Source organism: Triturus cristatus, chromosome 8 (genome assembly GCF_964204655.1).
Source record: "Triturus cristatus chromosome 8, aTriCri1.1, whole genome shotgun sequence".
Taxonomy (NCBI): Eukaryota; Metazoa; Chordata; class Amphibia; order Caudata; family Salamandridae; genus Triturus; species Triturus cristatus.
In genome coordinates, this window is record NC_140591.1 from 1132776693 (window position 1) to 1132798329 (window position 21637).

At 43.9% G+C, this 21637-nt stretch overlaps 1 protein-coding gene across 1 annotated transcript in view; it reads left to right on the forward strand.

Moving 5' to 3' along the window:
- Positions 1-21637, forward strand: part of AFF3 (ALF transcription elongation factor 3) — a 1727663-nt gene that overhangs the window by 1105324 nt on the left and 600702 nt on the right. The window contains exon 7 of the mRNA XM_085622771.1: positions 18689-18740. Within this exon, the coding sequence (XP_085478897.1) occupies positions 18689-18740 (52 nt within the window). The remainder of the gene's footprint in view (positions 1-18688; positions 18741-21637) is intronic.

A 21637-nucleotide genomic window follows, 5' to 3' on the forward strand; every position in this document is an offset into this window, starting at 1 on the left:
ATTGATGCTACCTGACCAGGCATATGGTAAGAAGGGGTTAAGGAATATTCATATGTGTGTTGATTTTGCGCTGTAATGTGGGGCATCAACTTAGAGTATTGGGTGATTGTGTGACTGGTCTGTTTTCATTATTCAGTTGCCAGTGGTATAGTGTCTTGCAAACTCGAAATGATGGAACCCTTTATGCTACTGAGGAATTCCGCAGAATTGTGACGTGTTAAAGCGGAATGCATTGAAGGCTGGTTTAGACTGCTGAGTTCGCAGTTACACGTAGACAAATAAAGACTAAGCTCCATGTGTGGCATAGTCATTGGCGGGTACCCAGGCCGGGCAAGACACTACAGCAGGTGATGAGGTAGGCGATAAGTAACCCGAAGATCGATATTGCTCACCCGAAGAGTTTGCTGTGGTTCAAGCAAACTGCTGGTGCATGCCAAGTGTGTTGCAGTCAAAGTACATAATCAACACTGAACGCATGAGGAGTGAAAGCACAACTTCAGTCTCTGTAAAGAAGTTGAAAACAACGAAAGCATTGCAAAGAAATCTACATCTCAGTTGCCGAGAACCTGCTGGTAAGACCGTACATCAAGATATCGTGCTGCTACATAATATGGCGTGGTGAGCAAAATAACGATGGATTAAACCCAGATCTGTGACTGGGAGTGAATGTTTTGCCAATGTGCAACATTCCGTCCATCATCTTGTGTGTTTTGCTGTTTGCCCTATGTGGGAAGGGTATGCCCAGACATGGGTCCCGTGCTCACTACGCCACTGGAGTCAAGCTATCCTGGCTGAAGAGGGGTGAAACCCCCAAACCGGTCCTAGGATGCTTGATTCTGGTCCAGGGAAGACATGGCTTGGCAGTTCGGGCTGGACTGTTCCCATGAGGCACAGGGTCAAGACTGATTTGCATATGGCCATGTCTGAACTGGGGTGGCGTCGTGAGCAAAATAACAATGGATTAAACCCAGATCTGTGATTGGGGGTGAATGTTTTGCCAATGTGCAACATTCCGTCCATCATCTTGTGTGTTTTGCTGTTCGCCCTATGTGGGAAGGGTATGCCCAGACGTGGGTCCCGTGCTCACTACGCCACTGGAGTCAAGCTATCCTGGCTGAAGAGGGGTGAAACCCCCAAACCGGTCCTAGGATGCTTGATTCCGGTCCAGGGAAGACATGGCTTGGCAGTTCGGGCTGGACTGTTCCCATGAGGCACAAGGTCAAGACTGATTAGCATATGGCCATGTCTGAACTGGGGTGGCGTGGTGAGCAAAATAACGATGGATTAAACCCAGATCTGTGACTGGTGGTGAATGATTTGCCAATGTGCAACATTCCGTCCATCATCTTGTATGTTTTGCTACATAATATACAGTCATACGTAATCTGGAGCATTAACGCTAAAGGCAGATACAACCAGATTTTCAAAGAGCAGCTATTAATAATCACAAGTAACATTACAAGTTGAAAGTTGTGATGATACAGTGCATGCAAAGAGACGTCAAAAAATGAAACAATTATTTACTCACCAGAACCTGAGTAAAGTGAGCCGGTTAGACCTCGGGCCAGGTGTCACACAGGGCTGGTGCTTACCAAGCTGGTGACAATCCGAAATGACAAATATCAATATCAGTTATCAATTATCAAAGTAAAGCATGGAGGTAAAAAGCCTTCCAAAGTCCATTCAGCTAGCAATGACACAAGGAAGGTGTCTGCTGGGGTAAAGGGATCTGCGAAGGGGTCCAATCAGCATCGGAGCAGAATCGGGATGGGATATGAGCTTAATTCCAAGAGGAACGGTATATTATAATGTATAAAGTCCATTTGGTGACACCCCCTTAATTACACCATCAGTGGTCCATTGTACTCATTCAAGTTATCCAGTTGCAGAATGCAACATTATGATTTAATCCCACACCTGGCATGGTAAGGACGTATATGGAAACATCTCCATAATTCACTCATTAAACTAGTGCTCTGTCTCTCCGGGTACCTTCGTCAAGGTTTTGTTCTCTAGCCCTTAGTTCCCCTATCTCTTATACATTAATGAATTTACTTTAAACTAATAATGCATATGAATAAAATGCCTTGCAAGAAATATCAAGTTAGCAGAAAAATTGAAATCAACTTAAGGGAGCATGGTGAAACACAGGCCTACTCATGTTAAGTTTAGCATTAATTTCAATGGTGCACATTTAATATGCATGTGCACATTTTAACACAAATGAATGTACGTTTCTAATACCTTAGGTTTCCTACTACATGTAATATTCATTAAGTCATCATAATATTCATGGGTATTTCAATCAAATATATGAAATATTAATGCATACATTACCTAAATCTAATATCTTTTTCATCAGGATTGCTTTCTACATCTATGAGTTATATTCTGATCACAGTTTGAGTTTGTTAAATGTTAATCACGTGAAGTAGCACACACATTTGAAAAGTCACATTTCATCTCTTCGGTGATTATAATTTCTACTAAATATGGAAAATTATTTATTAATCACACTTGATTATGGTAAAACATTTATGTGAGTAAGTTCTGTAATCCTACAGTGAAGACACACCGTAATAATATCAAGTGACATACTTGCAATAGTTCATTAAACTATACATGAATCATGTGTTAAGTGCACTTTCATACCATGTATTTCTGAAGTATCAGTAACATTTGTGACATGAAAAGGGCGGGCAATCTTTGTGCTGCACCACTCAAAAACTGAAATAGAACGCTTAGCTGTGGTATGGGCTTGTGGACATTTCTGTGTCTTCCTGTACGGAAAGCCTTTTACGCTAGTAACGGATCATCAGGCTTTGCTGACTATATTTGGCAACCTAAAGGCAAAAATGCCTCCTCGCATTGAATAATGGGTACTACGGTTACAGGAGTATAATTACACCATTGTGCATTACCCAGGGAAAGATCAGAACCCTACTGACTACTTTTATAGAGTGCCTATATAAGGTCTGGTACTCCCTATACCAATTTCATTGAAAGAAATCAAGCACACCAGCTTCCATTTTATTAGCCCAGATTATCACTGCCTTGAGCCATGATTGTGACATGTTAAAACTGAAGGATATAATCACCCATCAGTCGTGGAACCAACACATTCAACCCCTCACCAATGACGGTGAATATTAAAAATACAAAAATGTCAAGGATAACCTGTCTATAACTCAGGACGGAGTTATCGTACAAGAGTCGAGAATTCTGATTCTGAAGAGTCTGAGACAAAAAATAATTGAAGTGGCCCATGAAGGACATCGTGGAATCATTGCCAAAAAACGAGATCTACAAGACAGTGTCTGGTTTCCTTATCTTGACGACAGGGTTGAAAAGGAATCAAAGGCCTGTCATATCTGCAACTGTCTATCAACGAAACCTACTCACCACACTTTGAGTGTGTCAGAGCTCCCAAAGCATGCATGGGAGAGAATAGCCATTGCCTTTTTGGTCCACTCGACAATGGACATCAGCTGGTGGTGGTTATGGACGAGTATTCATGACTTCCATTAATTGAAGATCTTTCATTCACTACACAAGAACGAGTCATTGAAAGGCTAGATGGCATCTTTGCAACATGGGGTGTTCCAGCCATAGTGAAGTCTGACAATGTCCCGCCTTTCAATAGTCGATAATTATAAGATTTCTAGGAGCATTTGAATATAAAGCATCATAAGAGCATATCTTTATGGCTGCAGGACAACAGACTTATTGAACAGTTTATGAGTACACTAAAGAAAGTAATGCAGCCTGATATTCTTGAGAAGTTCGATTTGAAAACTGTGTTGAATTCTACATGGATAGCTTATCACTCAACACCCCACTCGACCACAAGTGAAAGTCCTGCGACATTGATATTAGGGAGAAGAATGGACACCAAGTTGTCTCAATCGACCAATATGAGAGAGATGAGAAAGCAACTAATGAGAAGGACTTGGCAAACAAACAAAAGATGAAAACATATGCTGACCAAAGATGAAGTGCGAAGAACATTATCTTTAGGAAAGGAGATCAAGAGCTTGCACAACAGATGCAGAGAAAAGAATCTGAAGCTCCATTTGATGCAGAACCTTTTCAAGTGGTGTCTACTATGTGACACATGGTGACTGTACAGCACCCTGGGAAGTCTAATACCAGAGACTCTTCTCACTTTGGGACTGTAACTAATCATTCATCAAATCTTATTGTTGAAGGAGAGACTGGGTCTGAACCATCAGTGACTGCTATTACCTCTACACTGCTAACATAGATCCAGGACATTGGTGATGACAGTTCCCAGTTTCCGAGACAAAGATCAGGTCAAACAGTTAAAGCGCCAAAAAGATTGATTGATGAGATTTAATTGTATATGTCAATCTATCTATATATTTTGTCCCCAAAAAATATTCAATGGATGGGGAAATGTAGAGTCTTGTGAGTTAGAAATGATGGAACTCTTTTGGCTCCTGGGGGACCCGTAGAACTGTGATATAAGTGTTAGAGCGAATGCGTTGAAGGCTAGTTTAGAATGTTCAGTTCGCAGTTACACGCAGATGAATAAAGACGTGTAAAACTGAGCTCCATGTGTGGCAAAGTCATTGGAGGGGAAAGACACAACAGTTGGTAGGGTTCATTTCTATGGATACCAAGGACCATATTAATCATGGTTTTGCATTGCCCTTGCACCATGCAAGGGGAAGCAAAGACGATGCAAAACCTCAAATTACACTTACCAAGCCACACTAGGCCACCTTGCGCGGCCCTGCATGGTCTGGAAAATGGGGAGTTACGAAAAGCAGCGCAAGTCGCTGCCTTGCGTTATTCTGCCCCAGGAAGGCGTTCCATGGCTGGAGCATGGGTGATCCTACGCATCTAACAATGGATTCTGGTGCATACCCAGATTTACCATTAGTGTAAAACCTGTGCATGCATTAAAATGCTACGCCTCCATAGGGGAAGTGTAACAAGGAGAAATATGTTTATTTCTGCAAGGGTACCTGCGTAGTGCTAGGCAGCAGATTGTGCGACAGTGCAGGCAGAAAGCAGGAATGTTTCATATAATTTTAAATAAGGCACATTCCTGCACTCTCCCTTTCATGCAGCACAGCAATTGACAGCTCCGTGCTTGCGCATTCCAACTTGCACTTTACTGAGAGTACAGCTACAAGACATCCAGGGGAAAAGCATTTGCAGGGAAAATATATTTTGGTTGTGGGTCCATGTGAAGAAGTAGGGTTTAAAATGTAAACAATAGTCCAGTAGTTTTGCTCTTGGACCTGTAGTTTCTTCCTAATAGAGCCTCAGTCACTGTAAATTTCTGTCCAAATGGATTTAAGCTGCAACTGCCAGTGCCTGTCTTTTGACATAAGGTAATCTGCTGTGTACAGCTGGGGTAAAAGGCTCAGAGCAGGATGTGTGAGACACAGGCTCAAATGTGTGTCCACAATTGTAGAGGCTAAGAGAGGAACTTGTTGTCTAAAGTAGGCTGGTATCTTCACACAGGTAACACTGTTAAAGAGAGAACTCCTATTAAACTGGCTGTGACTTGCTGAGGCCTTATAATTCAATTGGGAGTACAAGAAGAAGTGTCCCCTTTCTTTTCGGCTGAAGTGTGAACAATGTTTTACACTTTGAGTAAAATGTGCCTAAAATGAAACTTTTTATGGGAATTGATGTATCTTGCATTATGTTATCCTGGGTCACAAAAGCATGTTCAGAGTTATTTTTCTCCAAATGTTTCCATTTATATACTTCTAAATTGGAGATATTTGCCTGACAAAGCCTTAATCTGATTCATGGTTTGAGTTACGCTGATGGGCCAAACATAATTACTCTGCTGGTCAGTTGGCAGTTCAAAGTTCATCTTGAGCAATACACCCATCTTGATGGATTAGCCTTTTCTTTGGAGAAAAAGTATGCAGAAATCTCCATAAAGTAATTATTTATCCCTCTCTGACAAGCACTAGCAGGATGGTCTCACCATGGAATGGTCTGCACATGGACCAGTGGAGGGCAGGCAGACTTCTTGCTCCAGTCAGCACATGGATTATTTTAAGCTTGTATTTGAGAAACCAGACCTGAATGGGTGGAGCTTGTGTCCCAGAGAGGTATATATCCCAATGTTGCTCCAAGTTACCATTTTGAATCTTCCTAGTAGGCTGTGCAGAAGGGTTGAGCAGTCAGTGGGTTGGGCCCTAGCATTATTAGTTAGGAGTGGAGAGGGGATGTGAAATCTTTGGGTCAGAGAGACCGCTCCAGTTCCATTATTAAGCCCATGCACAGGGAAGAAACTCTGACCCAAAGCTCTTTTCAGCCCACTGCTGCTAAAAGGAAGCAACATCAGTGCTCGAGGATGTAAGAAGCATTTCCAAACCCTTAAAGGATCATCCATTAAATTGAATCAACATTTTGGAGATCAGGATTCCAAGCAAAGCACTCATGGTGGCTGGAGCATGTGGACCGGGAGCAAGAAGCAATAAACCTCATTTGGCTTGGCTTAGCTGACCAGAGTTATATGAGTACAAGTAAGCCAATCATGTGGTGCTCTCTAAGACACTGCTACAGGTGTCCAGTAAATGAATACATTTGCAGCAACATGAATCTCCAGTGAGGGCTACAAATGTGCCTATTGTATTTGGTTATGTTCTAGAACAGCAGGGGGACCATCAAAGGTGTTCTGTATGATTGGGGGGGGGGGCATCCAGTAGTAGTGATGGACCCCGAACAGTACCCCAAAAATGGTTTGGAAACTTTAACACCTTAGGTTTCCCATGGCCTGCCTTATCGGACCATGGGAGAGGTTTTACTACACTTCTGGGAATGGCCTTGTAGTGTTCTTTGAAGTGGATCAACAGTTGAGTTTCTCAGTCTTCTGTGTTTGCTAGTGACCTGGCTTAATTGTTTTGCTGTGAAATGTATGGCAAAACCCTGTGACAATGCCAGTAGGTTTGACCTCCTATATTTGTGGATCATGTTTGCTAAAGGGATCAATCAGGTGTTTCAATTTAAGAGATTAGAGTTTGCTGGCATGCAAGCCGTTAAAGGTTTCTCAGACCTATGGTGTCTAGCCAATGCTTAGGAGGTTATTTGACCTTGGTGTCTTTTCTTAGTGTATGCTTCTAGTAATTTGTGAGGCCCTTCAGAAGGTGTCCCACTGTTATTGACCTAGAATCCCACTATGATTGTTACATCAGACACCCCTGAGGGAGGACTTGCACTGCTATATTTTTATATGGTACTATGCAGTGGCACAACTACAAGCTGTGGTCGATTGGTCTGGCTTGGAGACAGACAAACCCTTGGCAACAATGGATCATAATTTAGTTCGTAGGCCTCAGTGGGTCCTGGTTTGACTATAGAAGAGACAAAGACCACCGGTGTATACCTTACCACAACAGTGGCCACAACACTCAATGTGCGGATCAAGTTATCAGTAGAGCTGGGTCTTACAATGTTTCCATTTCCAAACACTCCAATACATTTTACAGCAAATTTACCTCAAGACTGTGTGTGGTCAATTTCAATGTGTGAAGAGAAAAAGATTTCAGAATGATAGTGGGTCTATTTGAGGGGGGTTCTACAAAAACATAAGCTCAATGGGCAAGGGAGTTTTGTCTAGGTGAGACAGAGAGAGTTTGCCGTGCTCATCTGAGCCAGTGAGTTCTCCATCCTCAAATGAAACAATCAGCCACTAAAAAGAGATCTCCATTCAAGTCCTCGTTGCCTTAATTAGTGGACTTGGACTCTAAGGCATAGTTTTAAAAATGTATGCACTGCTTGTTGACTATGTGCCTGACCCAAAGATCCCACCGATAACTTTGAAAACAATTTTAAACACGTAGACTGTATCTTGAGGACATATATACATAAATGCTCCACTTCTGTTAGAAATAATGCAATACACTACAACATTCTGCATAATTTGCAGTGCAGCTCCACCACTACTAGAAAGGATTGCTGGAGGAGACACTCCAGCAGGGAGACATTATGCATACATTTACGGATTGACCAGAATGTCCGTTTTTTGTAGTAAGGTACAGCAGAATCTCTAACAGGAATACTGGAATATCGTGGTCTCTGGATCAAAACGTTATGGTATTGGGTTTAAGGCCTTTTGGAAATAAGACTTTATCCAGGTCTAATAGACATCTCATTTGACAATGTTTAATGGTGTCTTTGTTTCTGTTTTTCTTTCCTTCTTTTTTCATCTTTCTTTCTGTCCTTTTTCCATCCATCCATCCCTCCATCCATCAATTGCTCATGCTTTCTCGCCATTCTTCTTTCATCAACCGTCCTTCCTTCTCTTATGCATTGTTCTGTATTTTCTTCTCTTTCTTCCTTGCTTTAACCATCAATACATGCATACATCCAACATTCCTGACTTCTCTCCAGCTATCCATCCATCAAGCCATCCTTCTTTCCTTCCTGTTTTTTTGAAAATCCACTCATCTACCTATCCTTCTATTCACTGCATCTTTCTCTCCATCATCCACTCTTCTCTGCCTCCTTCCATCCATCACTTTGTCAATTCCCTTGATCCCTTCTCTCCATCCATACTATTCTCTATCCATCCATCCTTATCTCCATTATCCCTCACCCTCCTCTCCATCCATCTCTGTTATGCATCCACGCCATTCATCTCACCATTCAGCCATCTCTCAGTTCTGACATTACGTTTCTGTCACCCTACCTCCCTTCCTTTCATACTCTCTTGTTTCATTTATTCCCCCACTCCAAAGCTCTCTCATACTCTCTATGTATGCCTGTATTTCCCAGCTTTTGTTTAGAGACCAGCAGTCTCTGATCAAAGTCGAAGGAGGATTAAATATATTGTGATAATCAGAACTGCCCAGTGGCACTCGCACAAAATTCTAAAGTGGGAGGTTTGTGTTGCCCTCATGTGATGGTGTCCCTGTCTTTTCCATGTTGGAGATGGAAATCTCCCAGGAAATTGTGATGACAAGGAAAAGTGAGATGATCAGCTAGGAACACCATCAATATTTTTTTATGCAAAATGGTCAGCATAAGATCTTCAGCCTTAGTGTTTTAGATGTCAAGTTTGTAGTTTTCACCATAAGACATTGGAATGCGTAGGAGCTTAATATTGAGTTAATAAGTTGCATTAAGGTACTTCTTGAGGATGAAGTAACTTCCCATCACATCCTGTCATGTGCTTCAGAGGTGGATGGTGTTGTACTCTAATGGTAAGGTAGTGGTATGGAGGATGAATAGAACCAGGTTTCTGTGAATGCAGTAGCATAAAAGCACAATCATGGATGATAACACATTCAATCAATCAATCATTGTATTTATAAAGCGCACTACTTACCCGTGAGGGTCTCAAGGTGCTGAGGGCTGGGGGTGCTGCTACTGCTCGAAGAGCCAGGTCTTGAGGAATCTTCTGAAGGTGAGCAGGTCTTGGGTCTGCCGTAGGTGGGTGGGGAGGGTGTTCCAGGTCTTGGCGGCGAGGAAGGAGAAGGATCTGCCGCCGCCGGTCGTTCGTTGGATGAGGGGGACAGCGGCGAGGGCGAGGCTGGCGGACGGGAGCTGGCGGGTGGGGGTGTAGAAGCTGAGTCGGCCGTTGAGGTAGGCTGGTCCGGTGTTGTGGAGGGCTTTGTGTGCGTGGGTGAGTAGCTTGAAGGTGATCCTCTGTTCAACGGGGAGCCAGTGTAGGTCTCTCAGGTGGGGGATGATGTGGCTGCGGCGAGGGATGTTGAGGATCAGTCGAGCGTAGGCGTTTTGGATGCATTGCAGTTGTCGCAGGTGTTTGGCCGGGATGCCTGTGTAGAGTTCTTTGCCGTAGTCCAGCCTGCTGCTGACGAGGGCCTGGGTCACAGTTCTTCTTGTTTCGGTGGGGATCCACTTGTAGATCCTGCGGAGCATGCGGAGGGTGTTGTAGCAGGAGGAGGAGACGGCGTTGACCTGCTTTGACATGGAGAGGGAGGAGTCGAGGATGATTCCCAGGTTGCGTGCGTGGTCGGTGGGTGTCAGTGCTGTTCCTGGTGTGGTTGGCCACCAGGAGTCGTCCCAGGCTGAGGGGGTGGATCCGAGGATGAGAACCTCCGTCTTGTCCGAGTTCAGCTTCAGTCAGCTGCTCCTCATCCATTCGGTGACGGCCTTCATTCCCTCGTGGAGGTTGGTTTTGGCGGTGTGTGGGTCCTTGGTGAGGGAGAGGATCAGCTGGGTGTCGTCAGCGTAGGAGATGATGTTGAGATCGTGTTGGCGGGTGACGTGGGCGAGGGGGGCCATGTAAACGTTGAACAGCGTCGGGCTGTTGGAAGAGCCCTGGGGTACGCCGCAGATGATGTTGGTGGCTTCGGAGCGGAAGGGGGGGAGGCGGACACTCTGGGTTCTCCCGGAGAGGAAGGATGTGGTCCAGACCAGGGCCTTCTCTTGGATTCCGGCATCTTGGAGGCGTGTCTTTAGTGTGCGGTGGCAGACCGTGTCGAAAGCGGCTGACAGGTCCAGGAGGATGAGGGCTGATGTCTCGCCGTTGTCTAGTTGAATCCTGATGTCGTCTGTGGCGGCAATGAGGGCTGTCTCGGTGCTGTGGTTTCTTCTGAACCTGGACTGGGATGGGTCTAGGATGTAGTTGTCCTCAAGGTAGCGGGTCAGTTGCATGTTGACGACTTTCTCGATGACCTTTGCCGGGAACGGGAGCAGGGAGCAGGGAGATGGGCCAGAAGTTCTTGAGGTCCTTAGGGTCCGCCTTGGGCTTCTTGAGAAGGGTGTTGATCTCGGCGTGCTTCCAGCTTTCCGGAAATGTGGCTGTCTCGAGGGAGATGTTGATTACTTTCCGAAGTTGGGGTGCGATGGCTGCGTCTGCTTTGTTGAATATGTGGTGTGGGAAGGGGTCTGAAGGTGATCCTGAGTGGATGGAGTTCATGATCTTGCGTGTTTCGTCGTCGTTGACGTTGGTCCAGGAGGTCGGGCGGTTGATGCGGGTGGTGTTCGTCGGGGGGTGGGGTCTGGCGCTGTCGGGGCGGTCGTGGTGTTGATGCTGTCATGGATGTTAGCGATCTTGCTGTGGAAGAAGGTGGCCAGTGAGTCGCACAGTTCTTGTGAGGGCGGGATGGCTGGGGTTGGAGAGTTCCTTGACGATGCTGAAGAGTTCTTTGCTGTCGTGTGCGTTGTTGTCCAGGCAGGCTTTGAAGGACGATCTCTTGGCTGATCTGATGAGGTGGTGATATCTGCGTGTGGCGTCCTTGTGGGCTGCGTAGCTGTCAGATGTTCATTCGTGGAGCCATTTCTTCTCCAGTTTCCGGCATGTTCGTTTGGAGGTCCAGAGTTCTTCGGAGAACCAGGCGTCTTTCTTGCTGGTGCGGCTGTTTGATGGTTTCTTGAGCGGGGCGAGGGTGTTGGCGCACTCATCGATCCATTGTCTGAAGTTGCGGGCGGCGGTGTCTGGGTCGGTGGGGTCGGTGGGAGGGTTCTGGACCAGGGTGTTGGCCAGCTGGTCTTCATGACTTTGCTCCAGCAGCGACGGGGCAGCTGTTGGATGCGGTGGTGTGTGGTGGGCTTCTTGTAGGTGAAATGGATGCAGCGATGATCGGTCCAGTGGAGTTCAGTGGTGTGGTCGAAGGAGACATTTAGAAATTGAGTTAGAGACCGCAGACCTACAGTTCAGGAGGGCAGCTTAAATGTGATGTCTAGGAGATGGATTACTGGGCTTTGAGGAGATGGATCTCCTGAGGTTGCTTGGGGAGATTGATGAAGTTATGATATCTACAGCATGAGACTGAGGTGATAGGATGTGTTGTTGTTGATCTTATTGACAGAGCATGTGCGGATGTTGGATGCACATAAGAAGTCACATTAGGTGTGCATAGATTGCAGCAGTATGACAACAAATTTGGTTGACTCCACTTTAAGGTGCAAAACTATACTTGATGCAACATCATAATTAGTGGGGAAAACCTGTACAAAAACAAGTCACTTTTATGTACAAAATAACAATTAGGTGCAAATATCACTGAGGTGCAAAATCACCCATGGAGCAAAGATAGCAGGAATGTTGGGCCTGGTGTACTAACATTAGGAGTACTGATTTTCTAATAGCCATTCGCTCTGAATTTCAATTAGGAAATCGGTATTCCTAATGAAATTATTTTGAGCAATTCCTAGTGGGTCGTACATAGACCTACCTCATGCATATTAATGAGATAGGTCACAATTTGCCACCCATTAGGAATCGGTGTCATCACAAGGGGTGTTGGCCTGCTGAGGCCAGCAGACCACCATGTCTGTGATTGCTTTTAAATAAAGCAGTGTTTTTTTTTAAAAGGCAACCCGATTGCTGTAAAGGAAAATTGGATGCATTTAAAATGAAAAAATTAAACTTTGCAGTTTTATTTTTTATGAGTAGGCAGTGGTCTGTGGGACCACTGCCTGCTCTTAAAGAATATTTATTTTTCATTGTCAAAGAGGAGGATGCCCTGGGGACCCCTTCCCATTTGTGAATGGGTTACCACCTCCTTCAAGGAGTGGGTAAACGATGAATGTTTTGCGACTGTAATTCAGTCACAAAACATTCATACATCCCATTCAGATTCGGTATTTGGAAGGGACACCCTAAACACGTCCCTTCCACATACTGAATCGTAAACACAAATTGCGATCCTGTAACATTTTACCGAATCCCAGTTTGCGTTTTGTACACATGATCGTCCGTTTCTGACCACAAAAATGCTTCGCCCATGGTGTCATATTTAGCACCAAAATTACACTCTACCACAAAATAACATTGTTTGTAAACTTATGCTTAGTGCAACTTCAGGAGAAAATTGCAAACACTTTTAGGAGAACAATTCCATTCAGGAGGAAGAACAGATGTAGGTGCCTTATCAACAGGAGCACAAAACACTCTTGAGACCAAAAATCCCAATGTGCATTCAGGTGCAAAATCTAAGGCTGTAATGACTTTATACCTTCGAACTGACTCCAAACCTTTTTTTTAATCAGGTGGCCTCCTGTGTCTATACTGTCTGGAACGCCACCAGACCTCATCACCCATATTCTTAAATACACCAAGTACCAACAGAATATGTTCTGTCTGGGTACTTATTACATCAGTCAGTTGGCTGGCATAGGTCCTCGCAGTATTGCTTGTTGATATAAATCATGGAAAATTGTGCAGGAGGCCTGCATTCGGAGTCAACTTAATATCATCCTGTAAAGTTAGGTGGGGGGGGGGTTCTGTACCCTACGTCCAATCCAACAGTACTTAGCATAAACACCATATGAGCTTATTTGCACAGTCACGGGTAGTAAGTGTTGATGCATTTTTTTTTTAAACTCATACTTTATCTGGTCCCATCTTATCTACTGACATCTATCAGAGTTGCACCTTTTCCATTTTTTAAAGTCTGCTTTTAATTGAACTCCTAAGGCACCTGCAATTTCCAGTCCGCAACATAAGTACTTTTTCAGCATGTTGGCACAGCTGTGGGCAATGGGAAACATTTATCTTTATTTAGAATCTAGCACAGTGATCGCTGAGGATAGCTTATTTATGCTAACATTTTCTGGATTAGGGTACATCTTAGCCTAGCCCTTATTTAACTGATCAAAGAGGAATGGTTTCATTGCATTGCATTATTAGGGAGATGAGGAGTCATAAGCTCAAGGGGCCCAAAGTACAAAATCGCGTGTTTGCGATTTCCTAATAGCGAATTTTAGCAATTTGCTATTAGGAAATTGCAAACTGTGATGTACAACAGTGTGTTTGACACTGTTAGCAATTCGCAGTGGCTCGCAAATGGACCTGCTCATCGATATTTATGAGGCAGGTAGCAAGATGCGACCCATTGTGAATGGCTACGAACACAGAGATGGTGGCCTGCTGGGGTCAGCAGACCACCATGTCTGTGAATGCTTTTTAAATAAAGCAATATTTTTTTTGTAATGCAGTCCGTTTTCCTTAACCTCTTCGGTGCACACGGCGACCCCCGGCCGTCCGACGTCACGGTGGGCGTGTGCTGAGGATGGGCGGGGGCCGTCCGAATCCTGCCCACTTATTAATTCTCCCGCACAACGGGAGAATTCGCGCAGCGCCGAAGGGGTTAAAAGGAAAACAGGATGCATTTCAAAAATAAAAATGAAGAGCTCCCGTTTCATTTTTTAAGAGTAGGCAGTGGTCTGTGGGACCACTGCCTGCTCTTAAAAAATGTTGCTACCCACATTCACAAAGGGTGAAGGGGTCCCTTAGGGACTCTTTCCTGTTTGCTTATGGGTTACCACCAACTTGAAGTTGGTGGCAACTGCGAATGTTTTACGACCACATTCCCGGATGCAAAACATTCCTACATACCAATGCGACTCGCTCTTAGGAAGGGACACCCTCAACACGCCCCTGCCGAATAGCGACTCATATACCCTATTTTCCAAGTCAGTAATAGGTTATCGACTCGCAAAATAGGGTTGGTACATGCCAAAAAGCATTTGGGCAGTTTTCGATCGGTGAAATACTTCGTACACCTGGCCCTAGCTGATTCCCTTATTTCTTAATTGATGCTGCGGTAACTTTTATTTCTTGTACAGGTTTCAGTTTTGCTTGTGTTTTTATAGAACCATGTGTCATGTGTTTTATATTGTATGCCTTATATTTTTAAACAATAACGTTGTTGATGGTGATGACGCTGAAATGTTTATATGCAAGTGTACTTGAAAATTCACATTCACATTCACAAAAGAAGTGTGAAGACACTTTTAGGTGTGAGAACACCTACCACAGCTAAAATCACAATTAGGTGCACAACGATAGATTGGGGCAAAATCGGCATTCATTCGAAAGTCAGCTTTAGAATATCACATTTAAGTACAAAGTCAATTATTACAGTGGTAGTAAACTGCTGTGTGAGGTGTGAACGGCATGCATCTGTATGACATCACATTTGGTTGACAGCACATTGAAGTACAAAATCACCCTTGGTGCAATACCTGCATGAATGCGGAAAATTGTTTGGAGCACAGGTGTGCAAAATCCCATTTAGGGATGCAAACCTATAATTTGTGCAAATTAAGCACCAATGTGTTTTAGATTCAGGAGCAAAACCGCATTTAGCTTTAGGTGCAAAAGGCCATTAAGGCACCAATTCAGTAGAACTGTGAAAACATCCATTAGAGCACATATCATGTTTAGTAAGAAAGACATATTTTGATGAAAAATCACCCTTGGTGCAACTTCACCGTGAGCGTGAAAACACTTTAGGGAGCACAAAAACCTAGGAGCCAAACCAAACAACAGGAGTGTAAAAGCACTTGAAGGAGATTTTTTTTATTTAAGAGCAAAATGACAGTTGGTGCAACATCGGCAGGAGTGTACAAAATGTGTTTGAGTGGCACAATTTAGATTTAGGTGCAAACTGAAAGTGGTTCTACCACCGAGATGAGTGTGTACACAGATTTAGTAGTACAAATGTGCCTCCAATGCAGAACGTGGATGCTTGGGTTCACAGTCCATGCAGTCCAATGAGATGCACTCTTTAGACCATCAGACTAACACTCATAGTAGCCAATAACTAACAATGAGATTAAAATACTCTTCTGTCCTGCTCCAAAATGTGAATAATACTTTCTTCAAGAAATGACTTCAGGGAGGATGACAAAAACAAACAAATGGCTAAAGGGAGATGATCCATTTCAACCACTCTGTTTTTAGGTCTCACCTGACCCAGCGCATGCGCTGGGTCAGGCGAGACTTATTGAGAGGGCTCCAAAAAGTGTTACCAGGCCAGCCTACAGCTACAGTGCATGTGCACGGGCGCGCGCGCCGCGCTTTACCACGATTACTTTCACTTTCGCGGCCGCACGGCTGCTTTGATGTTTGATCGCGATCACTTTCGCGGCCGCACGGCCGCCTGGCATAGCCAATAGGTCTCTCTTTTGGGACCTTATAAGTATTTAGTTATGCAACTGTTGCATGGCTAAACACTTATAAGGTCCCAAAGGCGAGACCTATTGGCTATGTCAATGCTTGTTGTTTTTGCATCGTTGTCATGAACTCTGGAAAGCCCTAATGCTGCTTGTAGCAGGACCTAAAAGAAATGATGGCTTACAATGCGTGTGTAGAAAGCAAATGCAGGCTTGACAGCTCAAAAAACATGTGGCGTATGCGCTTTCCTTCTGCTAAGCACAGGTTCAGTTACAGCCCTAAAGGTGACGAAACAGTTCTAAATGTATGGCATCCCAGCATTGGAGTAAGTCATTCACCACACATGGCCGCTCACAGGTACTGCAGCACACTTCCATAGAAAATAATAGAGGCAGGGACTTAAAATAAAAGCCCATTGGAAAGAGGAAGGGGTTGTAGGGAGTAACCATGATACCCCAAGCAACACAGAACCAACTGAGGCCTTGAAGTTGTAACATTCTCCTTCTTGCGTTTCAGTGCAAGGATTCCATTGCTATGGCTATGTGTAGACTGTGCATCTCACCGGGGAAGGTATCCAGGTGCAAGAGCAAAATGAGGGGACATAGTAAGCCTGTTATCTAGATAAAGAGCCGTAGCTTCAGTTTCTTGTGGAATCAAGAATTCAAAGACTCAAGGCCATTCAAATCAGAAGGAAACCTTAGCAGTCACTAGCAGGAGGTGAGAGAGCAGTACCCCGGGCTCAGCTAGGATACTAGGATGGGATTGGCAGTCACAATGCAATAGCTGAATGAGGCGGGGCAAAAAAGACAGTGACTGAAATGGTCAGACCCAGAGCACGCTCTAAGTATATTGTAAACATTAGGTCTGTTTGACCATTGTGATGTCAAACCCAGACCGATCTGTAAGTTAAATGACACCTGTATCATTCTATGTGTGGGTAAAATACTTTGGAAGCTTAAATTAACATTTCGTGAATAAATGTGACTTTAAATTTGTAAAACAAATGAGTTGAGCACCTAAGTTGGCCCGAGCTTGAAGCTCAATTATACCTTTAGCTGTAAAACAAATACATATGATTTACAGTAGCTGTCAGCGGCATTGGCTTCTCTTGTGTGTGTTGGTTATATGAGGGAATAGATGTGATGGTGTCTTTTCACCTAGTGCAACAAACAAGAAGGTGATAAAAAGGTTGGTTGAATTATTCTCAGTCGCTGGAGATCGCTTCCGGCTGTATGCCAGATCATCAATTTTTCTTCACTATGTCACTCTAGATAGGGACCTGCCAAATGCAAGTCAGTCTTAGTTCGGCCCCAGTAGGAACAGTACAGCCCACAGTCCAGTCCCCCTCCAGACAGGAACACAAGGAACCACAGACCGGGTTTTAACCTACTTTAGTGAGTTACAGCATGAGTCTGGTGTACACAGTGACCATGAGGCTCACATCTGGTCAATGGCGGTGGTTCCATCAAGCGTTGTTTCCATCACTTTGTTGTTTGTTGCAGTATTTTCACCAAGGACAGCACAATCTCACACAGGCTTAGACTCTGGAGGTTGCCTGTCAATCCACTAGGTCAGCAGACCTAGTATCTGATCCCCGTCTGTCAGGTGAGGATCTCTCTGCCTTCAGCATCACTGCCAGTGCAGTTGCACTGAAGGCAGGAGTAGTACGCTAACTGGGCTTCATGTTTTTTTTTAGGATCCACTTGGTACACTTTTTTGTTTTTCTAAATCAAACTCCCAAAGTGGGCGTGTTTTCGAAACACAAAAAACAATAGCCATGATGGGAAGGGAATGGCCTGGAAGCTCATGGGGTGACAGACCATCAGGTCAAGGGTTTTCACTAGAAAAGCTAGCTGAGGTTCTGCTGGTGGAACCCCTACGGTTCTTCATCACTAAATGCAGTGCTTAATTTGAGCCAGTGGTTTCCAGTACTCCGCACCAGCAAATAATTGCCATCACTGGCACTTATGACAGTCTGCCACATGGTGGCGCACTTTGTCTAATTTAGAGAGGAGCACAACAGTAGGAGTGTGATGGTTAGTAGCTGTGTGGATACTCTAATTGGCAGCGCTGACAGCAGTAATGGGCGGTGTAACCGGAAGTGGCCTCCTGATGAGGGACGTGGCACTTATAATTCTTACAAATTAAGCACTGGCTAAATGAGGTGATATAACCACTAGGATGGTGGTGAGTGGGGCTCCACACTATTTTAGGCTCATGTCCTGCAAACAACACCCTTCAAATGTCCCCCTAGCACCTTTTCTACAAACCACTATCCAACAGTCACAAAACTGGCCTACTTACGGTTAATGATATTGCCTGGTACAGGGAGTTGCAGAAATACGTTTACATAAAACCCTATTACATATGCATCAAAGGAAGCTCTGCATAGCTAGCCCTAGAGGGAGTGATTAAGCACGCACGTGGAACTCTGTAGGTCATGTGCAAGTCCTTCTAAGGTAGGGAATGGCGGGAAATGTTCCACTTTAAGAAAAAAAGCAAGTCTCGCCAGATATTTCTGAGCATGCAAATGGCGTTCGTTCTCCGGCTATTCAATAAACTGAAGTGGAAGGAAACGAGCCCCATCTGCGACCCTTTTCGCGCGCTGGCAGCGCCGCCCGCACTCCGCTCCGATGCTGTTTGTAAATAAGCACTTTAGTGCCTTGTTGCTAATCAGCGCCCAGGACAAACTGCTGGCAAGGGCACCGCTGCCACGGATCAAAGCTGCGGGCTGTGAAGGGCTTTTACAACGAAACGAAACAATACCTGCATGATAATGACACGGAGACCTGATCTGTTATTGTTTTCTTTGTATTTGTCTAGGGCGAGGGGAAGTGGTGTCAAATGATCCTGTTAGCAGCGCATCGAACATTTCGTAAGTCATTTTTCTATTTTAATTAGCAGAGATGAGTGTTGTCTTTTTTTCGGCGCTATTGGCCACTTCTTGACTGTCTGGAAGCGGGATGCAGAGTAGCACGCTTAATGTTGATGAAATTAGATTATCTTTATGATTAAATATGTTTTCCATACAAATATCGTTGCATTTTTTTCCAAACTTCCAACAGAAGCAGAAACTATTTTGTAGCTGGAAATAATGCTCTGCAGTATAAGTTGTAACCGTTTCACTAGGCTCTGGAACTGTGTTGAGATATCCTCCAGCATTAAAGCTAAGTTTTTTTAAAAAAACTCATTTTCAGTGATTTGGCTCCACCGGAAGGTGGCGCACTAAGGCCTTGCCTCGCCTTATGACATCACCGGCCCTGACTGCGCAGGCGCATGTTATAGAAATGGCTTGTCCATAGCCAGCAGTACTATAGTTGTCAGGCCAATATTTGAAAGGCTCTGAGACTTGACCCACCCTCCAGTCCTCACTTCTTGATCTAACTTCTCAGGGGTGTGTGCTCCTTGAAGTGCCCAAGGCCTTAAAACAGCTGATCAAATGAAATATTATGCTCTAGAAATCCCACTTCAATAACCAATTATAAGCTAAGATTCACCATTCTCAATGAGACCTTTTTATTTAATGCGTGGTAACCACATAACTTGATGTCACTGCGACTCAATTTCCCCAGTCTCTTCTAGTCTTTGTGGTCCAATTGTTTCGAAAGTAACTAGGTCTATGTGGCATTAGCTTGTCAAATAAAAGCCTTAGACTTGTGAACCTGTGCGCCAGACACATGGTGGTGTACACTCACTATACACCACTGAAAAACTTTTAAAGGCAAGCGTGGGCCGACAGGGCTGCTATAAAATGAGGTATTGTGTGCCAGCTTCAGGGGGCCACCTAGTGGTGGTACCAACTTACTACCAAAGGCTAAAAAAATACTTTTTGAAGTGTAATGGGAGCTTTGGCAGGGCCAGGAGTACAAAATGACAAGCCACCGGTAGCAACTACTAGCCTCTGATTGTTACTCACGGAGACTTGAATACAATTTAACTAAGAAGTTAATTTAGATATCTCCTGTACAGGATTTTCAGATGCATCTGCATGGGCGCCAGTCAGTCCATTCAGATGTACCCAGATGTTGCCCACCTTTGTAAGTGCAGGCACTGTTTCAGCCACAGAATAATTACACTAGCTAATACTTTTTAGACAGAGAGTTTGTACCTTTCTTCTTTGGTATAGGGTTTAATTTGAGCATCCAATGTGAGAAAATGTTTTTAGTCCAATTTGTAATATGAAATGCAAACGTGCTTACTCATGAGATATTAGCAATCTTGGTGTACTCCATCCACCTTTTTTCCCTCGTGTGATTGCTGTTTAGGAGAGTGCTAAAAGAGCCTAAAAACATTCTGTTCCGGAAATACTTTGTTGTTTAAATCATATTTCCGATTGCCTTTCTTAGTCTTTCATATTTTGTATTCTGTATTTTTGTTTTAGGGGGCTAGGCTTTTTCTATTTCTGTTTTTATAATTCGATATCATAATAGGTTTGTGCTTATCAATTTCTAGAAATAGATATGTAAATTACACCTTGTCACTTTGTAATAAGAAACCTCTGTCGTAATGCACAACCACATATAAAACATTTTAGGAGCTGTGACTCAGGATCCGGTGTGGGGTTGGCCATGCGAGCTTCTATGTTTTGAGGCTCATCTAACAACAGTTTTTTTCTTTTCCATACGTTTGCCATTCCTACTTTTGTTGTAGGCATCATATACAAAGTTAATAGAAGGACTTCATTAAAAAGCTTCTAAAACATTCTGGAGGTGAGACCACCTATCCCTTTATGGGAGGTTTAAGGAAAGGCCATGGAGAAGGGAATGTGATTTTTAACCAGGTCCAGAGCAACATTAAGTCCATTGTAGGCAGCTGACTTATGGCACCAAAACCAAGTGGCCTTAAGAAAGTACCAGATTACTACATATAGCCTCTAATATAGCCTTACATCTAAAAGGAGCATACAGCTGGCAAAACAATATTGTGCCTGAGACTCTGAAAATCCTTCTACGAGTTTCTTTTACCTGGTTCCAGTTTGAGAACTCTTTATTTAGGAATGTTCTCAGTTTATTTTAGGGCCAGCATAGATATAGCTTTGGCTGTGTTGCCATCATGTTTTTCCAAAAAATCCTAATAAAAATATAGACAAATATACACATGGAGGAGCTTTTTGCCAGCCCTCTTCAACTGTTGGTCTGCTCAGTTGGCATTCCCATGTTGCTTCCGCCCACCACAGCCGACCGCATAGGGCAATGGGTGAGCCAACTAGACCCTTTGGCTTTCTTCATTGTGGGTGATGGTATCCTGCTCTTGCACATGCCTAAAATGTAGCCTGCTTCAGTGTAAGTCCTGGTAGCTCAATCTCAGCTTTTTTTTTTTTTCAATGGTTATTTTTACTTATTTGTTTTGCAAGCTATGAATACCACCTTTATGCAGCGGCACTTTTGCCTTGTATTACATTTACATTTTTAACGTCTATTCCATATGTTTGGAAAGCAATAAATACATACAAAATAGAATTCCCGGCTTGACGGGGCCCAAACGATTGGCTTTACCAGTGCTTGTTTGCTTTTGTTTTGTGCTGCAGCAAGCACTTGAGAGCACTTTGACCCGCTAAATTTACAAACATAGGAAGGTAATGTAAAAAAAGAAGGAATATAAGGGCGCTGCACCCATTTACCCCATAGGGTGCACGCAGGTTGGGTCATGAACAATGGGCATACTCACTGGCATCCCCAGTGATACTATACTGACTGGTGCAACTGCCACCCTGGTGGCTTGAATTAAATAAATAACTTGATTTAAAATGTACTCAGTGGTCCTGCTGGTCAT